General features: G+C 41.0%; 3 protein-coding genes across 4 annotated transcripts in view; 1 reads left to right on the top strand and 2 right to left on the bottom strand.

Moving 5' to 3' along the window:
* Nucleotides 1-7,158: 7,158 nt before the first annotated feature.
* Nucleotides 7,159-8,033, bottom strand: LOC6593655 (GTP-binding nuclear protein Ran). Its single transcript, XM_002019206.2, has 2 exons — nucleotides 7,999-8,033; nucleotides 7,159-7,935 (listed from the first exon to the last, which is right to left on the bottom strand). The coding sequence occupies exon 2, from the start codon at nucleotides 7,928-7,930 to the stop codon at nucleotides 7,382-7,384; it is 549 nt and encodes a 182-aa protein (XP_002019242.1). The 5' UTR covers nucleotides 7,931-7,935; nucleotides 7,999-8,033; the 3' UTR covers nucleotides 7,159-7,381.
* Nucleotides 8,034-9,474: 1,441 nt separating this feature from the next.
* LOC6593566 (neurotrimin) overlaps nucleotides 9,475-17,424 on the top strand; it is a 50,044-nt gene continuing 42,094 nt past the window's right edge. The window contains exon 1 of the mRNA XM_026988804.1: nucleotides 9,475-9,574. Within this exon, the coding sequence (XP_026844605.1) occupies nucleotides 9,475-9,574 (100 nt within the window). The remainder of the gene's footprint in view (nucleotides 9,575-17,424) is intronic.
* Nucleotides 14,697-16,995, bottom strand: LOC6593564 (GTP-binding nuclear protein Ran). Of its 2 annotated transcripts, none has more exons than XM_002019208.2 (2): nucleotides 16,936-16,995; nucleotides 14,697-15,467 (listed from the first exon to the last, which is right to left on the bottom strand). In XM_002019208.2, exon 2 carries the CDS (start codon nucleotides 15,460-15,462, stop codon nucleotides 14,923-14,925), a length of 540 nt encoding a protein of 179 aa, XP_002019244.1. In that variant the 5' UTR covers nucleotides 15,463-15,467; nucleotides 16,936-16,995; the 3' UTR covers nucleotides 14,697-14,922. The 2 variants fall into 2 exon arrangements, with proteins under 2 accessions (XP_002019244.1, XP_026844608.1); XM_026988807.1 differs by lacking the exon at nucleotides 16,936-16,995 and adding an exon at nucleotides 16,344-16,367.

Genomic DNA, 17,424 nt, shown 5'->3' with positions numbered 1-17,424 from the left:
TCTCTCTGGTTTTGCTTTTTGAGCTGTCAAGTTGTTCGAAGTCAAAAAGGAAGCGCCACGAAGTGCTTTCCACTCTGTTCAAAGTTCTATTGAACTTGGAAAGTTATTGGATTAAAAGCTTTCGGATAAAAGCTTCACTTTTGCGTGAGGGGTAATAACGGTATTTTGAATGAGTGCATAGTTAACAGGGGGCTTTAAGAGCGTCTGGACTCTACAGTTACTATGTTAGCATGAGGTTTGGAGGGGTTGGCGCTTTTGTAAGCGATGTTAAATTAACATTAGGCTAAGAGAATTTACTTAGTTGGGCTTTGGGTTAACACTGAGCTGTTAATACCATTGAAAGCTAAGAGAATTATTCGATTAACAGCCATAAGTTACCTTCATACCTCTTCAATGCTCTGAATAATAGCATCGAGACGAAGAATGTTATGTTGTCCCTGCCGAGTTGTCTTTCAGAACCAACACAATAGAATATTTGGATTTTATAGATCACGTAGAACATGAGTACAATTTTTGTTGGGACAGGGTTTGGAAGTTTGTCCCATTAGACTCATTATTTGCCAAAAAGAAAACCTCAAAGCTAAAGAATATAGACGTGAGTACTGGATAAAAATAACATTCTAAAGTACTCTTTTGATAGCATAGAGAAAGCATCGGGAAAAGAGTTGTTGAAATGATAAGAACCTCATGATGATGATAGATATGTTTTTACCGATTATATGATTGCATTACAAAGAACTGTAAACTATACGAAATTATGGCTTCAATTAAGATGTTGAAAGTGTTGTTCCTACATTAAACATAATGTAGAACTTGTTCCTTAAGAGGGTTCTTCCATTATATTTACAGAAGCTCTCATTGAAATTGATGAACATTTGTAGTCTCTATTTAATTTTGTAAGTAAAGACTATACATTAACCAAAGATGTACACATATCTTTATTAAGAACTCAAATTTAAGACCTCTCATCCAATCACTCAGGGCTTACAACTTCTTTCCCCTTTTTGAACGAGTTTTCTGCATATCAATTGTGTTTCTTAAGTGAAGGCAAAACACTCACCAAAGGAAAAACTCTTCCAAGAACTGCCTTATTTCAGACTTCGTGTTAATCCCAACATTTAAATCATTTTCCCTTTCCTTCAAAAAAGCACTTTAGTCTTACAGATGCTTCCCCCCTTTGTGTTGGGGCTGATCTTTAGCTTTTCTCACACATTCATCTCACATGATAAACATAAAACGCGTCGAAGAATATTTCACGAATTTGTTCCAAACATTAAAAGTAGTGCTGTAAGCATTTGCTGCGGACAGAGTAACACAGCTGTTAGGAGCACCATGTGGAAGTGCCAGTGCCTGTTAAATGCGGCTGTAAACAGATGTAAATGTAACATAAATCACGGCCCAACCGCAACATTTGTTTATCTTTTTAACAGGCGGCTGGAGCCGAAGCGGATGCCAGACGACCAGGCACGACAGCCACCCTTCGGATGCTGTTTGTCTCGTCTCGGCTACTTGATGACCGCGCTCGTTCATGTTCAATCGTGTCGCATCGTGTCTCAGTGCCAAATATACCGTTGCGCGCGGAAGTCGTGTTCCGTTCATGTCCCACATTCCCCTTCGAATCGCTGTGCGGTACCGTCAGTAGTTCTTTCGGCGTATTTACACGACTTTTGTTGTTGGAGTAGTAGCTTGAAATAATATTATCCCTGATCCATTAATAATTACAAAATTGTGGTCTTAATCAACGATTGTGCGAGTGTTTATTTCGATTGGCCATGCCACCAATATTGTTGTTGCAACGTTGCTCGAGTTGTTGATTTTTGTGTGTTTGGGGTAAGCGTCGCGTCTTACCGGCTCGCGGCTGTGGCGTCTCTGGGTCTATCGTCCTACTAATTAAATTGTGTTGCAAATAAAAAAATGTAGACAGCAGCCACAGTAGCAGGAAACATGGAAAGGCGTTGTTCTTCTGTCGTCTCGCTGGTCTATTTATAAATTGATTTGCTGATTCCTTCTGACAATTCGCCCCCAGATGGTATATTCCACTGCTGCAGCCAGAGCCCTGCACACAACCGACCGACCCAGAAATAGTACTGCTGCTGCTGCTGCTGCTCCGGTGAGTTATTAGCGCAAATAATGGGGAGATTTGCACAAGGGAAAGGGATAGAGATTGGGTGTGGATTAAGCGGAAAGCGAGCTTGAATTCACAGAATACATATTGGACTCATTTGCGAGCACCCTAGTTTATATACTATTTATGATCCAGGGTTCAATAACCAGAGTCGATCACAAAATGTATGGTACATGCATTACAATGTCACCTATGAATCCATGTAAAAGGGGTTTTCTATTCGGTTTGAAAGAGTTATCCCCAAGGTTTCCACAAATTGCAAAATATTGTGGAGTCATAAATATAAAGGAGCACATACAGATCGGCTGAGGATTATTTTGGACATACGAAAATATCTCTTTCTTTAATTCCTTTTTTATGAGTATCTTACATATTTATTGAAATTTTTAAATTCAAATTAGATTATCAGATGATCTATAAAGGTTTTCTAGTCGTTTTCTCTTTAAAAATCTGAATATTTCCAAGTTCTTAGTTCTCTAATAGTTGTCATCGAAAATGTGCCTCTCTAAAAAACGATCTTTGCATGTGTGATTGCATAACAGTCAATAGATCAATCAAAGATAAAACATTGCACATATAGCATCGAGAATGCAATGATCGGATGCAGTCCACAGTATTGTCCCCCGATTAGCAAACGATCACCACTGACTCCCGTTAATCGTAAGACCAATCGAAGAGCTGTTGTTGTGCTTCTCTGTGCTCTGATGGCATCGATAATAAACTCCCTTACAAGTATTTGTAACAACTAAAACAGCATCTCGTGCCTTCTCCCTTCTGTCACTAATGGTAACGTTACGACCAGCTGCTCTCAATCTCATTCACACTTCCAACCCAGCCCGCAACCCACTTCTATGGCCTTGCCACCGCCTTGAGTTATTAAACACTTTTGCTGTCTTGCATTGTTGGTTTATGCGGGTACAAGCCCCCACCACACCCACTCCCAGATGAAGCTGCAAATGTTGCCTTTTGTGCTTTGGCTTCATTTCTTCAGTTGTTTATGCGCGGCGCTGCCAGCAGGAGGAGGAGGAGTTGGATGGGGAGTCCAGGAGCAGTAACTGCAGCTCCATTGAGCCAACCGTTGAACAGCTCTCTGTCCATCTATTTCACCACCCCTCCACGGTCTTCACTCCGCCCTACTCTCCGGTTGAATCCAGCGTATCCAGCGTATTAACCTCTTAGGGTAAAGTTTTCCACCGTCTGCAGAACTATGCGCATGAAAAATCACGCTGCTCAGCATTGAAGGAAACTTTCTTTATGTACACACCGTACTATACCGTTATATATATATGTATATTTATGGAGCTGCGATATGTATGTATATAGTATATTTAACAAAAGCATTTACGCTTTACACTGGAATGCCCAACGTGTTAAATGCAGTAAGAAATTGCCTTGTTACCAATGAGCCGGCGTTGCTCTCTTTAATGGCCATTTACCCAGGTGGAAATGCGTGGCAGGGCGTGGAGAATGCTGTCCTTAAGTCCTGGTTTTTAAAGAGCTTAAAAGTGAGCAGGTATGGACAGATAAAGTGTTTCGGAAATACTGGTTTATGTTGCCATTAAAGGGGGTAAGAAAATCAATCTGGAAAATCTGCTGAATGGCATATACGCGAAATGATTGCAGTATGGATTATGGCTCTTCCAGGAGAATAAATATTCCGGAGAAATCTTAATAACTCTGTAGAAGAAAAACCGAAATGACATTAAGTTCTTGATTTCAAACGGATGTTCATTCTCTTATATTCTCAGTGGTGTTCTGCGTTGAATGTTTCGTAAATTATAATCTTTTAGACAGACTGCGATTATGAATAAAATGACAAAACATTTTCTGTCTGTTCCGCCTTAAATTACTCATACTTTGTCAGCGGAAATTCCACTTGCAGCTGTGTGCCTTCCTGCACTTCCTGCCCGTCTTTTTTCCTCTGTTCATTGGAGACCTTTGGCGCCTTGACGTCCAGCAAACAACAAGCAGCTGCAGAGGCAGCTGCAGCTGCCGCAGCTGAATGTCCTTTTATTAAGACCAAAGCGACTGGACATTGACATGGATATGGCCGTTGGGGAGACGTCGCAACTGTTGATTTACATCAACACTCTTTTGCATAATTCCCGTTTCGCCTATTGCCGTTTTCCCAGGGCGTTGAGTGGCGACTCCAGCGGCAGCACTAACAAACGTTGGGTATTTAGCATATCTTATGCTCATTAAGTGCATCATTCCCGGCGTCCCTAAATGGCTAACAGAAGAAGATTCCCATGAAAATTAAGGAGGAAATTCCCAGCTTCGCTCTGATTTTTTTCTCGTTTTTTTACCCATTCTTACAGCTGTTTCATTGATGGTGATCAATTCTGTTGGCTGTGATTTAAGTGCGCGTAAATCTCTGCGGTGAAAAGTGTTCCATTCCTACATCTTTCATTTACCCTCATTTCCTCCCCCCCCCCCCCCCCCCCCCCCCCCTTTTCCACAGAGCACTCGTACTCGTCCTCGTCCTTTTCCATCCTTCTCCTCGGTTTGTTGCCATTATTTGCATTTCATTTTTGCGTGTGGCGAGAGAAAATGTAAATTGATTTATTATGCACAAGCGAATGAATGCTTCGTGGGAGACTCCAGGACTCTGGGAGTAGGAGTCATCGTCGAAGCAGGAGTCAGAGCAGGAGGAGTACAGCAGACAGAGAAGGAGTCGTAGGAGGAGCCCCCGAGCAGGATACAGCGCATTCGTGCGTGCATTTCTGTTTTTTTTTTTACTCATCAGGAAAAGCAGGAGATTGCAGGAGACTGCAAAAAGGTACCCACCACTAGCACACGGCACTGGCACCGGCAAACGGCACTGGCACCATCCTCACTGCCTGCGGGGCGTAAACATCGCTATTAATATTGATTTAAATGAACGAAAACCGTCAGGATGAGACCGTTGCCGAGTCAAGATATTGCCCATTACCCTCCCTTGCACACAAAAAAATAATACTACCGGAGTCGAAAAAAAAAATAAAAAGTGAAATGTGAAATGCGAAATAAAACAAACATTACTCACTGCCATTGCGAATCAAAGCTCCGGCGGCAGTGTTGACATTTCGCTATTAGCCAGATTGCAAAAATCAAACGCTTTAAGAGCGGAGCCAAAAACTAGTCAGAACTGTTTGAGGTTTCGTTGTTGAAGTGTTGAAAATGTGAATACCCTTTTTTGGGATTATGGAGAGAACAAAGGGTAGATGTTGGATATATGTGTGTATCTACTTACCAATTGATGGAATAGTGAATAATGCACTTAGACAACTGAAATACAAAAGAACACAATGGGTCTTAAATGAGGTTGAAATGATTCTAAATTTTGGGAAAAATCTTTGAATATTCATATAAATAATATATTGGCATTTCCGTGAAGCAAAAAAATTAAGAGTAAATAAAAAGACATTTACATATACTTTTGTCCCGATATTATTTTCTAAATGGATGTGTATATACTGAATACAAAACTATATTAATTTTCTTTTAAAGTAGCAAAAAATCCAAATATAATACAAAATAAATTGTCTTATGGTAATAACATAAATACATATAAAATAATATAAACCATAGAAGTAACCCTCCCCCCTTTCCATATCTGTAAAGCAAAATGTATTCGTACTTTCCGAAATTTTAACAAGATATTATTCACATCTATGAAGACCTCAACCATTATTGGATGTAGAATCAAAGTCCTGAAAAATGTATATCTTACGTTTAAATTAATTCTGGAAATTCAAAAAGCAGAAGATGTTGAGGGCTCAAATTGAATAATGGAATATTTGTATATCAGGATGAATAATGCATGGTATATACATATATATTGATGTAGTCTCAAAATTATTCGATGAAGCACAATTAACCTCGCAAATGCAAATATCAGAGTACGAGTACACTTCCGATTTTCCAAATAGGAATTCCGCAAAAGACTTCTATCCACTTTAGCGGCAGGGCAGCAAACACCACCGCGACATCAGCATTCCTTATTTTCGCGGAAAGCAGAAAACTTTTCCAGTCAACCGCAAAGTATGCACCGCAACGCCATGGTGGAGAGAGGAGAGGGAGCTATACAGACAAACAGAGAGCGAGGCAGGGCCAGTGAGGGGGAGGAAGGAAACAAAACAAAATTGGAATACTCCTCCCCGCCGTAATAACTTTTGGCAATAATACAAAAAGCATTTTTTTGCTTTACGTTTTTTTTTCTAGTTTTTGCATGCGAAAAAACACATTGAAGCTGGGGAGTAGGGGAGTAGGGGGGAGTTGTTCCTGGGAGTACGTCTAGATGTGTGTGCGGCGGGGGAGGGACGAGGCCTTGTTCCAAATCGTTGGGGCGTGAAAAAAAAGAAGAATTATTGTGAAATATGCACAGACATCGAGAGAGTTGTGGGAGCTACGGCCACTACTTCAGCTAATAGAGATGCCAAACATTCGGGGATGGACATCCCTTTGGAATGATCGTCTGCCAGGCCAGAAAATCTCACGGAGACCGGACTGGAACCTCTTTAAATGTTCGCAAAACGAGGAAATCAATTAAGTTCACAAATGGATTTCAATAACTTTGACTGAACGAACGGCAAATCCACAACAGCTGGCCCCGAAGGAACCATTCTAATTGAAATGCATTCATATTGCAATACAATGAAGGAGATTGAAGGAGATGGAGAACCGGAGCAGTAGCAGTAGCAGTGGCAGTGGCAGTAGCAGTGGCAGTAGCAGGAGATGGTGTCGGTCCAAGAGCCGGAGATAGACTCCGAACGGATACGGAGATGGGGCACCCGGGAGTGTAAAACAACAGCTGACAGAGCAAATTGCTTTGCGCTTATGACACGACAAGGAAGACTAGAAGGCAAACAGAAAGGAAAAAGAATCTACATACATGCAGCCACAGATAACCACAGAAGGAGGATGTTCCTGACGATGCTGATGATGATGCCAATGGCACTGCAACCTGACAGCGCACTGAGATGATGGGTCCACTGTACACTGAGCGAAAGACTATTGAATATTGAAACGAAAGGCTGTGACAGAAAGCCTGATAATTTTCAGAGATATTTTTGTAATGTAACCAAACAAATAGATTGTGGATCCACAGATGTGTTATACGCACGGCTTCAAGTGTTACAAATATGTATAGTGTATGTGTGGTAAGGTTAGAGGTGAATGCTTTGTCGTCTTCCTTTGGATTAATCTGATTTTTGTGTAGCTCTGTGATCTTTGGTCTGTTTGGTCTTTCTTCGAATTACTTAAGACTTGACATCTTTACGATACGCATCCAGGCTGAGGAAAGACCAGTGGTGGCAGTTTAACGAACTCCAAAGTGAAGTCGTTAAACAGTTTGCGGGCCAGATAAAGAAACGGTCCATCCATATTGAGCCCCGTCTTGACTGATATTTTGCACAAACGGTGTGCCGGATTTAATGGAAAATCGGATCCAGGCTTGATATCCGACTTGTTTCCACAGATGGATATTGGAATGCCTGGACAGATCTTGTTCAGCGTCATAAACTTGTGGAAATTCTGGAAGAGATCCACCGAGCTTGCATCAAACATTATGATAGCGCAGTGGCTGTTGCTGTAGAAATCATCTGGATAGCGGCCCAGCTCCTCATCCTCCTTGCCCCAGTCCCACACATCGAATCGAATGGGTCCGCGATTGCTGCTGAAGATCAGCGTGTCTATGTTGACGGAGTTCTTGTCCGTGGGGACATACTCGCTCTTAAATTCTCCAGTTAGATGGCGTCTCAAAAACGTGGTCTTGCCACAGCGTTTCTCGCCAATAATAATGCACTTGTAAGTCGGCACATCCATGGTTACTGCGAATATTATTGTTTTAAAGAATAGTTTACTTAAATGCGACTCTTAATTTCACTTCATACCAATAAAGTTTTTGCAAACAATTTTCACTAATCGTCGTACTTCAATGACTGTGTGAGTCAGCAATAAAAACCGCAGGCAAAAGCCGCTGTGTGAGCGAGACGAATATAGCCTCGATTTTCCTATTGGTGAATCTAGAGATGGTTTCATCGAACTAAAGATGTGGAATGAAATCGTTGAACTGTGAATGTAATATCGATGTATCGATGACACCCCCAATTGAGTGTTTCATTCCATGTACATTTTATATATCAAAATGGTTTTTATTGGTTCTTGACGTTATTTCTTGCAGTGTTATGTGTGGCTATCGAGTCTCCATCTCCTCATAAGCGGTTTACTCCAGGTTCTGCTTGGGGTAGCTAGTGGGGTCTGGGTCTGGGTGTGGGTGTGGGCTACGGGTTCTCTGCCTGAGCCACGTTTAATGGAGTATCTGATTAGGTTTTAATTAAGACGATGGGGACTTGAGGCATGAGATATCAATTGTGGTACGAATATCAATGGCGGCACTTGAATGGATGCCAGTTAATTGTTAAATTAAAGCTTAAATAAATTAATTGCTTTTGCAATTGTGGAACACGTATTGGAACAGACTAATTTGAACATTCCATTGTACAGTGCGTTTATTGTGTGTGAAATAGGGAAAGGCATTTCGCTATTAATCAGTGTTTCGGTTTCATCCCAAAGGAATGACTGAGATGCCCAGGAAACAGTTTTTATCTCTTTTTTTTTTGTTGCTCCCCAAATGAGCGACTGTTGTATCTATCTCCTGCTCCGCGAATGGGGGCGACGCTTCTCCTTTTTGTCTGCTGCGTTTTTATGACTTGACCGCCATATCTCCCTTTTCTTTCTTTATTTTTTGGTTCTGCTCTGTTGTGTTGTTTTATGCTTTCTCATAGAATTTATTTTTAATCCGCTTACGTCAGGCGAAATTCAATCAAGAATTTGCACAGAATTTCCCCACCCCTTGCCCCATCCCTATCCATACTGGGAACTGTCTGCTGTCGTCTGGGGCGTCGTCTGGGTTGGGGCTCGGGTATCAAATAAATCAGCAGAGTCTGCCTTTAAATACATATAAATCTATAAGCAAATTGGACCACGCGTTTCCTTTAAATTTATATTTCACTCTCTGATTAATGATGGCATTTCATTTTCATAATTTCTCCCTTACATTTCAGGAAAACAATCCATGCAAAAAGCTGCGTCGTATACCAATTAAATGGACAGCATTTTAAAAAATAATAAAAACATAAACAGCATTAAACAATCAAGTAACAAAAACTCTGCAGCGATTTCAATTAAAAAAAAAGAAGTAGTGAAAAAATAAATATGTTACAAAAAAATTGCTTTGCCGTGGCACTAATTAATTAAAACCGATTTCCTCCATAATTGATAAGGCAAACAAAACGCTGAAACAAAGTAATCCATACCGTTTAACCAACATGTTTAATCACTTTGCAACAGTTCCAATGAATCTCTTAATGCTCCTCGGTTGTCTATTGGCCACGACGACGGCTCTGAGCACCGATACGGGCAGCGAGGGAAACGGCGTCAGCGTCGGTGGTTCTACCCTCAATAATGGTGAGTTTTTATAGAACAACATTTATTTAATCTTTGGTAAAAAATAACTGGAGGGAGCGTTTCATTTCTGATTGTTTCAAAAACACGTAAAAAAATATATCGGCACTGCCAGCTGATTTCTGCGCCTCACCAACACTGACATCTCTAGTATTTGTTGTTGTACAACGCTATAAAATAAGCGTAGAAAAATTAATGTAAAGTAACAATGGATGTGCATTATTTGCGAGACACGCTGTGGCCATTTAATTGGAGAGTTTAAGAGCGAGTATGTCCCTGCCGACAAGTACTTCATCTTCAGCACCACCAGCGGACCCATTCGATTTGATGTGTGGGACTGGGGCAAAGAGGACAAGGAGATGTTCCACCACGCAGCCACTGCGCGATGATTCATCTGTGGAAACAAATCAGATATCAAGGCAGTTAAAGATTTCGAAGTAAAACCCGGATTCTCAGGCACTGTTGTCCCAACCTGGAGGACCGCATTTGTGGCCAATATTGGTGGACTTGAAACTGTTTGAGGACTTCAATTTGGAGCTCGTCAGGCTGCCATTGGTGGTTGCCTCTGCCAGGATGCGTATCGTAAAAATGTTTAGTTTTAAGTATCACAAAGAAACAACAAACAGTTCACAAAGCTACACAAAAAGCAGAGAAGTACAAAGGAAAAGGCGCCTGGCCTCCCCCTATCCCACCCACAAGGCATTTAATATTTGTAATACTAAAAACTCTACATACGAGACATACTCTCGTATTCCATCTGTGGATCCACAATCTATGCCAAAAATCATACATTTGTTTGGTTGCTCTACAAAAGTATATTAAAAATATCTCTGAAAGATAGGTGGCCTTTTCCAGAGATAGTTCGTTCATAAATGTATCGATTTTATATGTTGATAGTCGCAAATTGTTCTGCAAAACCATTACGTTTCTGATTTCGAGCATTGCTGGACAAATGTGTCCGGCGGCATATTATATTTAATTATTCATTTAATTGCATTACAATCATGGCCAGCACGTGCACGGAATGCTGGCCAGAAAGAATGTATGTAATGCATGAAAAAAAAAAAATGTAAATCACTTGTTATTTAACATGTTGCATGACATTCCGGCGGTGTGGTAGAATGGGGCAAGCGGGCCACAGCTCGTGGATACTGGGACTAACTAAATTAATGGCTGCACGCTGCTCTGTGTGGGGCCCAGCCCATATCGGCGGAGAGGAGCGCTGACAGCGCCAGGGCAATTAAAATGTGACAGGGGAATGGATTTGGATACGCTTGATATGTGGCTGACGGACTCCGAATACGAAACGTACTCGCACGTTTATTATAAATGCATAGCTAGAGGATGAGAGTTTTTAAGCGGTAGATTGCCAGGGATTAACAATAAAGAACTATGAGTCTGTCCGTATGGTTCGTTTGGCTTGTCCGAGTAAATCAGCTAAATGCACTTCAAATACCCCACAAATCGCTGGCCTTTTTCCAGGCCAATTAACATCGCTGTAATCCATTTAGTCTCGGACTAAATTGCAAAAGTTGATTATGCTTTAATGATCATCATTTAAAATTCGATTGAATGAATTATGTCTGATTGATTGTGCAGTGGGAGTGGCTTCAAGTGCCCAATTGGCGAGGCGTAAAAATAATCTGTTTTGGCATAGAGTGAAACAGAGTAGAACTCAGGGAAAACACAACATATTTTCTGGTTTTCCAGTGAATTAATTTGAGGTGGAAAATACATGTAATTATCTCTATGTAAATACAGCTTAAGTGTACTTGATGTACACTTTGTATTGTACTGTATTTGATGGCTTAAGCGGAAACAAATGATTCCTAATTGTGTAATAAAATACAGGGAATCACTTGAAAGTTATGGCCCAAAGTATTTGCGATTTTAATTTAGTTTTCCTTACTTTTTCTTAGTGCACGTTTTACAGGTGGTAATAATTGAATGCATTAAATTTGCTTAGGTTCTTGCCTGCCGTCCTGGCCCACAAAGTTCTTTCTGGTGACTTAAAAGTCATCAAAGTCTCATGACAAATTCATTAAGTTGGTTATACTTACGACAAAAAACACAAAATCATGTTGCCACTGACCGCAAACCCGCACACAAGCAAACATAGACGCACACACAGAAACGCACACATACATTGACACGCTCGCACACACACACACACACAAAAGGCATTTAAAGTTCTTTTTGCAGCCTACTCAGCGGGACAAATATTTGTTTTTTGAGACAAGAGAATAAGAGAGAGAGAGAGCGCGTGGCGAGGGAGAGGGAGAGAGTTGTAGGAGAAGGAGAGCCAGCGGCAAGCCGAATGCCTGGCCAAGGTATACCAAACAGATGGTAAGGCTGCGCTGCTCGCTATCTGTGATCTCTTTCTCTCTCTTTCTCAGGGAGCGTCGATCGAAAAGATTTTTCAGCGTTAGCCTTACACTGACAGAAAAATGGCATAATGAAAAGAAACACACTCATATTAAAACGAAATATTCGCTTGTTAAGTAACAACCTAGTGAAATTGAATAGAATTTGCTTTGATTAATATATTAAATAAATATTAATTTACATATTAAAATGAGTTTTTAATACGACACTTACCTAATGTAAAATAAATATAATACATATATTAAAATTTGAAGGAAATATGTACCCATTAATGTCAAAATGTATGTGGAAAAAACCCTTATGTTTTAATAATTTCACTCTAGGTGCACAGATATCTAAATCGATTTCCAGGGCAAACCACAACTCAAGAACTTTTGCAGCTGCCTCACCTGCCGTTTAATCTTCCTTGTGCTATGCGAAGCATTAACTTAACCCTTGGCATGTCACTTGTCTCCCCCAAAGGAGCCCCCCGTCGCCGAGTGCTCCCCTCATTAGCATCATTATCCCTCCCACCATCCCACCATCTCACCATGCCCCATCCAGCCGCCTGTGCTTTTGCTTTTTGCCGCCCAAGCAAATGAGAATTTCATTAACGTTATTAATATTTTCATTGTTGAGTATTTTGCGTATCTCTTCTCCGCCTGCAACCCCCCTCCCAACAAATGCCAGGGCTCTCTGTCTCTGGAATAATAACTTTATTATGACGCCCTTCTGCTGCCGCTGCCGCTGCTGCTGCTCCTGTTATTGTTGCTGCTTTTGTTGTTGTTGGGAGGTTTTTACATTTTTCATGGCTTAATAATTGCTCATTTCACTTGCAGCTGCCTTTTGTTTGGCTTTTATTATTATATTTGTTCTTCTTGTTGTTAACAATTATGAGGCCACTTAAATAAATTTTATTGCTGTCAGGCGGTATTTGCACCAAGGAGCGCACTGCCTCGTCTTCCTTGGCTCCACCCTAGCTCCATCAGAGGGCTCTTTTCGGGGCCACAAAACAAATTGACAATTATTCTTGGACCCTACCCCCCCTCCCCCGTCTTCGACTTCGGTCGCAGTTAACCAGGAAAATGACAAACGAGCGAACCGAGGAACCCAGAACTTTTCCCTGCCCATTTATTAGCTTGAGAAAGTTTTTGAGTCTTGGTGCGATTTTGATTTAGCTTCGGGCGTGGAGAAGATTAGCTCGAGGAATCATTGTACGGAGGGAGCGATAAATATTGTGGGGAGCATCCTAATTATGTTGTTTTTTATGTCCAAGTGAAGGCAGGAGTTAAACGTCCTTATGAAGGTGCTGTATACTGGATACACTCAGAGAAAAAACAGTGAGAATCGATTGGTTACAATTGGATTTACAAATGTGGCTCAATATATTGATCTAGTATCTCTCTATTATACAAAGAATTATTGGGTCGTCGTCGCTCGATATTTTACTCGTAAAGGCGCTGCCGATCTAAGCGAGTGAGCCGGGGGTTGAAGCTAGTGTGCAGGGAGCTTGCCTCCTATATATTAAATATATTTCCAACAAATTAAATCTGCTTTTAAAGTGTTTTTAGTTTAGATTTACAAAAATACGTTTTCACAAAGTTTGAAATTAAAAAGCAAATATTTAATTTAAATATTTTTTTGTGTTGCATGTTCTATTTTAATTTTCCATTTTTCTTGGGTGGGTGGCTATAGATCAGGCCTCTCTGAAAATAAGGTATGAACTATCCCCATGTAAAAAATTACTTGTAATAAAAGAAGGACAAATTTCAGAATGATTTATGCATCAATTTAGATCAAATCATAAACGGAAGCATCCATCCATCAGCTATTCCCATGATACGTTTCCATCCCCTTCAGCACTTTGCCACCCCATTAAATTGTCTACTAATTGGATGCATCCTCGTGCAGGACATGCCGCCAGGGCACACGCTCTAACGAGCTTCATTTGTGGCGTGTAGCGTATGTCTTCTGTGGGTTTGAGGGAAGGGACGACAAAAAAATAAGACTCCTGTCAACTGAATTTCATATGCAAATCCTTTCCTACGACTATCGCTACCTGATAATCTCCTTGATTTATGCGACGACTGCACACAGAGGAGAGAGGGAGGGAGAGAGAGCAGCGTATGGGGGTCCATGAAGTAAATCCCAATCCCAAAATCCGAACAGTAAAAGAAATGGGTTTCCCATATCCTTACGATTACGGATAGCCGGCCACCACCACTCGGGGCCACATCATTAATCTCGGGGCTCCCCATGACGTCCGTCGTCCGACGTCCGACGTCCGAAGCCCGACGCCCATGCGGGATGTGGCTCTGACGGGCCGCCGCCGCCCATCTGGACTTTGGCCTCGGCCATGGCCTGACCTTCGCCATAATAACTCAATGCTGTTTCTGTTGCTGCCCGTTGGGCCACAGAAGACACGGACACGTGCTAATTGCTAATCAAGGCAGATAAGCACGGGGCATGCCCCACAGACGACCACGCCCCACATGCCCATCCCGCCCGCATTCATCCATTTACCCATTTACCCATTAAGCGATGAAGCGAAGCGCAAAATCATTTTATTTTTATTGCTTCGAATCCTCTTTTATGGTAAATCAGGAACGGGAATGTCCTTTAAAAGGCCATGAGATCTTATCGAAGAAAGGAGAGGAATGATGCGGTATAGCAGGGTACAGCCACAGGTCTGATCCTTTCTGATCAGGGGAACATTAGATTGAATTCAATTAAACAACGATTTTGAAGGATTTTTCTCATGGGAAGTTACAGCAGATTACATATTTATTTCCTTGTGTATTTTGTGTAATTTATAATCATTTTGTAGTGCAATGAAACGAAAGTGTGAAAGTGTCACAAGTACTAGGTGTATGTGTGTGTAGGGAGTAGAGTGGAATGCATTGCCCGCCCCTTCCTTTGTGCCTCTTTACTGTTTATGTGAATCTGTGTACTGTGTACTGTTTGCTGTTTCTTTGAATAGCTTATAACTAGACATCTGTAGACGGTATGAACTCCAAAGTGAAGTCGTTAAGCAATTTGCGTGCCAGATAAAGAAACGGTTGATCAATATTGAGCCCCGTCTTGACCGATATTTCGCTAAAAATTTTTTTTTCCAAGTTGGGACTGCTCAAAAAGTTTTCTGGATCATATACAGAGTAGTTATCAGTCTTGATATCCGCCTTGTTTCCACAGAGGGATATTGGAAGGTTCAACATCAAAAACTGTTTGAAGAAATCACCGAAGATAAACACCGAGGACACATCAAACATTACGATCGCGCACTGGCCGTCTTTGTAGAAATCTTCTGGATGGAGTAGCAGCTCCTCATTCTCTTGGCCCCAGTCAAACACATCAAATTGTATGGGTCCGCGATTGCTGTTGAAGGTCAGTGTCACAATGCTGGTGGATCCACGCGCCGTGTGGACATACTCCTCCACAAACTCTCCAGTTAGATGTCTTTTCAAAAACGTGGTCTTGCCACAGCATTTCTCGCCCATAATAATACACTTGTAAGTTGGCACATCCATGGTTCCTGGGGGGAGTATTTTAAGTTAAATTTCAGTTGTACAAATTATTGAGAAAAAGTTCTGGATGGAATGGAAAGCAAGCTTTACAAATTAATACTTATTTAGGGACTTCCACACACACAATTTAATCTACTTTAGCGCATCTATTTTTAAAATATATCATAGCCAGTAGTGAAGAGTCTTTAAAGGGTATTTATCAAAGCAGATTGCCGAAGAATTTTCTATGCCTCCACTCCTCTGATTGCATTAGGGATTGTGGTCGGTCCTCTACATTCGGCTGACAAATGATCTACTGCTTTTATGGAAATATGTAAGTCATTGTCTGTTGGTCGGTGCTTTATCTGCCATCTGGCCTTATAATGGGATTTCGCCCCTAGCCTACTCTAACCACTTCCTACCCCTAGCCCTCAAGGGCACCTCTATCTATAGCTAAGTATTTCCCCTCCCTTAATATACGAGTAGTTTCAACAATCACTTGACTCTGAGTCATCTCTTGAGATGCCTTTGACTTTGACTTGGGTTTTCCTCCCTTCTTTTTTCACACGTCAACAAATGTCACAAACACACACACTCGAAGACCACTCAGGAGGCGGGGGCAGGGCCTTTCCTTTGTTTAAATGCCACATTATATAATGATACCTAACACTCAGCCAACCTCTTAGGGCGACGAGGGAGGGACGTTGTTCAATGGCTTTTTATGGGTGTTTTCCACAATTTTTGCTGGGGGAAAACACTTCTCGAGTGTGTGTGTGCTCGTTTGTTGTTGTGGTTGTGTGTGCGTCGCCACTTAAATACCAAATTAAGTGTAATTTTTATTGTCCTGAAGAAAACACACACGCACTTGCCCTACAGTTTGACAAATTTGATTTTTCCTGACTTACATTCTCGACGTTTCCTTGGCGTCTCATCACCACTGTCGTTTAGTTTTTGTTGCTGTTTTGTAATTGTTTATGCAATGTCATGCACACACACACACACACTGTAAATATCTGAATAAGCAAGAGAGCGAAAGAGCGAAAGAGAAGAACATAAAGTGAGAGACAGAACTGAAAGAAAGCGACAGGGTGGCAGTGGCAGGGACGTTGCCGTCGTCTGGCGGAGAGTTAAATCATTTGGCTGCCGCTTAATGAAGTTAAGTGCAGAGGATATGAAGGATATGAAGGATCTGCCACATGATGGCTAGCATCTGGAAGCATCAGCAACGAAGCTGCGTGGCGGAGCGAGGCGCCAGAAGAGCGCCTGACGAGATTGAATCAGAACGTTTTATGACCCACTGGCTGTTTTCCTTCCAAAATGAAGGTGACGAACGCAGAGCGAAAGGGAACATTAATATGACAGTAAAGATTTATAGATCTAGGGATTATACATACACACAAATATACAAATACAAATAGCACTATGCAACAGCGGCGAAATTGGGTTGAAATATGGCGGGGCTAATGAAATATTATTGACACAAATAAAACTACATACCGAATGATGTCTTTCAATTGAATGTTGTGCACGTCTATGCAATTTTTTTTCTCTTCTTTATTTTTTCCGTCCAGTCACTCCAGCTGACTTTACTCATCTCCAATGTTGCTTAACGCACTTAACATATCTAGTGCTGCGGAACGCAATTATCTCTAGTGCTGCCTACCGAACTACAAGCTTATTACAAGTTGTCCGTTAAGATTTAAATTTAAATATCTAACAGTAAGAATAGAACCAAGAAGAAGTTAAATAACTATTAAAATATATAGAAAAAGAGGTAGTAAGACATATTTCTTTTCAATTTGCGGAGAACGTATCCTTTTGAGAATGATTATTAAGAGATAATAGTTCTGTTTATCTTAAACACTAGAAAGTTTGAGTTTAATAATTGTTTAATGTAGATACCACAACCTTTTCTCAATTTGTACAAAACGGCGTTAGGAAATTGAGAATTAGAAAATTTATAAATAAATATAAGAAATAAAATAA

This window comes from Drosophila persimilis, unplaced genomic scaffold (assembly GCF_003286085.1).
Source record: "Drosophila persimilis strain 14011-0111.01,24,50 unplaced genomic scaffold, DperRS2 tig00000191-arrow-pilon, whole genome shotgun sequence".
Taxonomy (NCBI): Eukaryota; Metazoa; Arthropoda; class Insecta; order Diptera; family Drosophilidae; genus Drosophila; species Drosophila persimilis.
Note: the sequence above shows the minus strand (reverse complement) of the source record. Positions and strands in the feature narration are given on the sequence as shown.

Coding starts and splice junctions, on each gene's coding strand:
- LOC6593655 (XM_002019206.2), bottom strand. CDS start 7,930: ATGGATGTGCCGACTTACAAGTGCATTATTATTGGCGAGAAACGCTGT.
- LOC6593564 (XM_002019208.2), bottom strand. CDS start 15,462: ATGGATGTGCCAACTTACAAGTGTATTATTATGGGCGAGAAATGCTGT.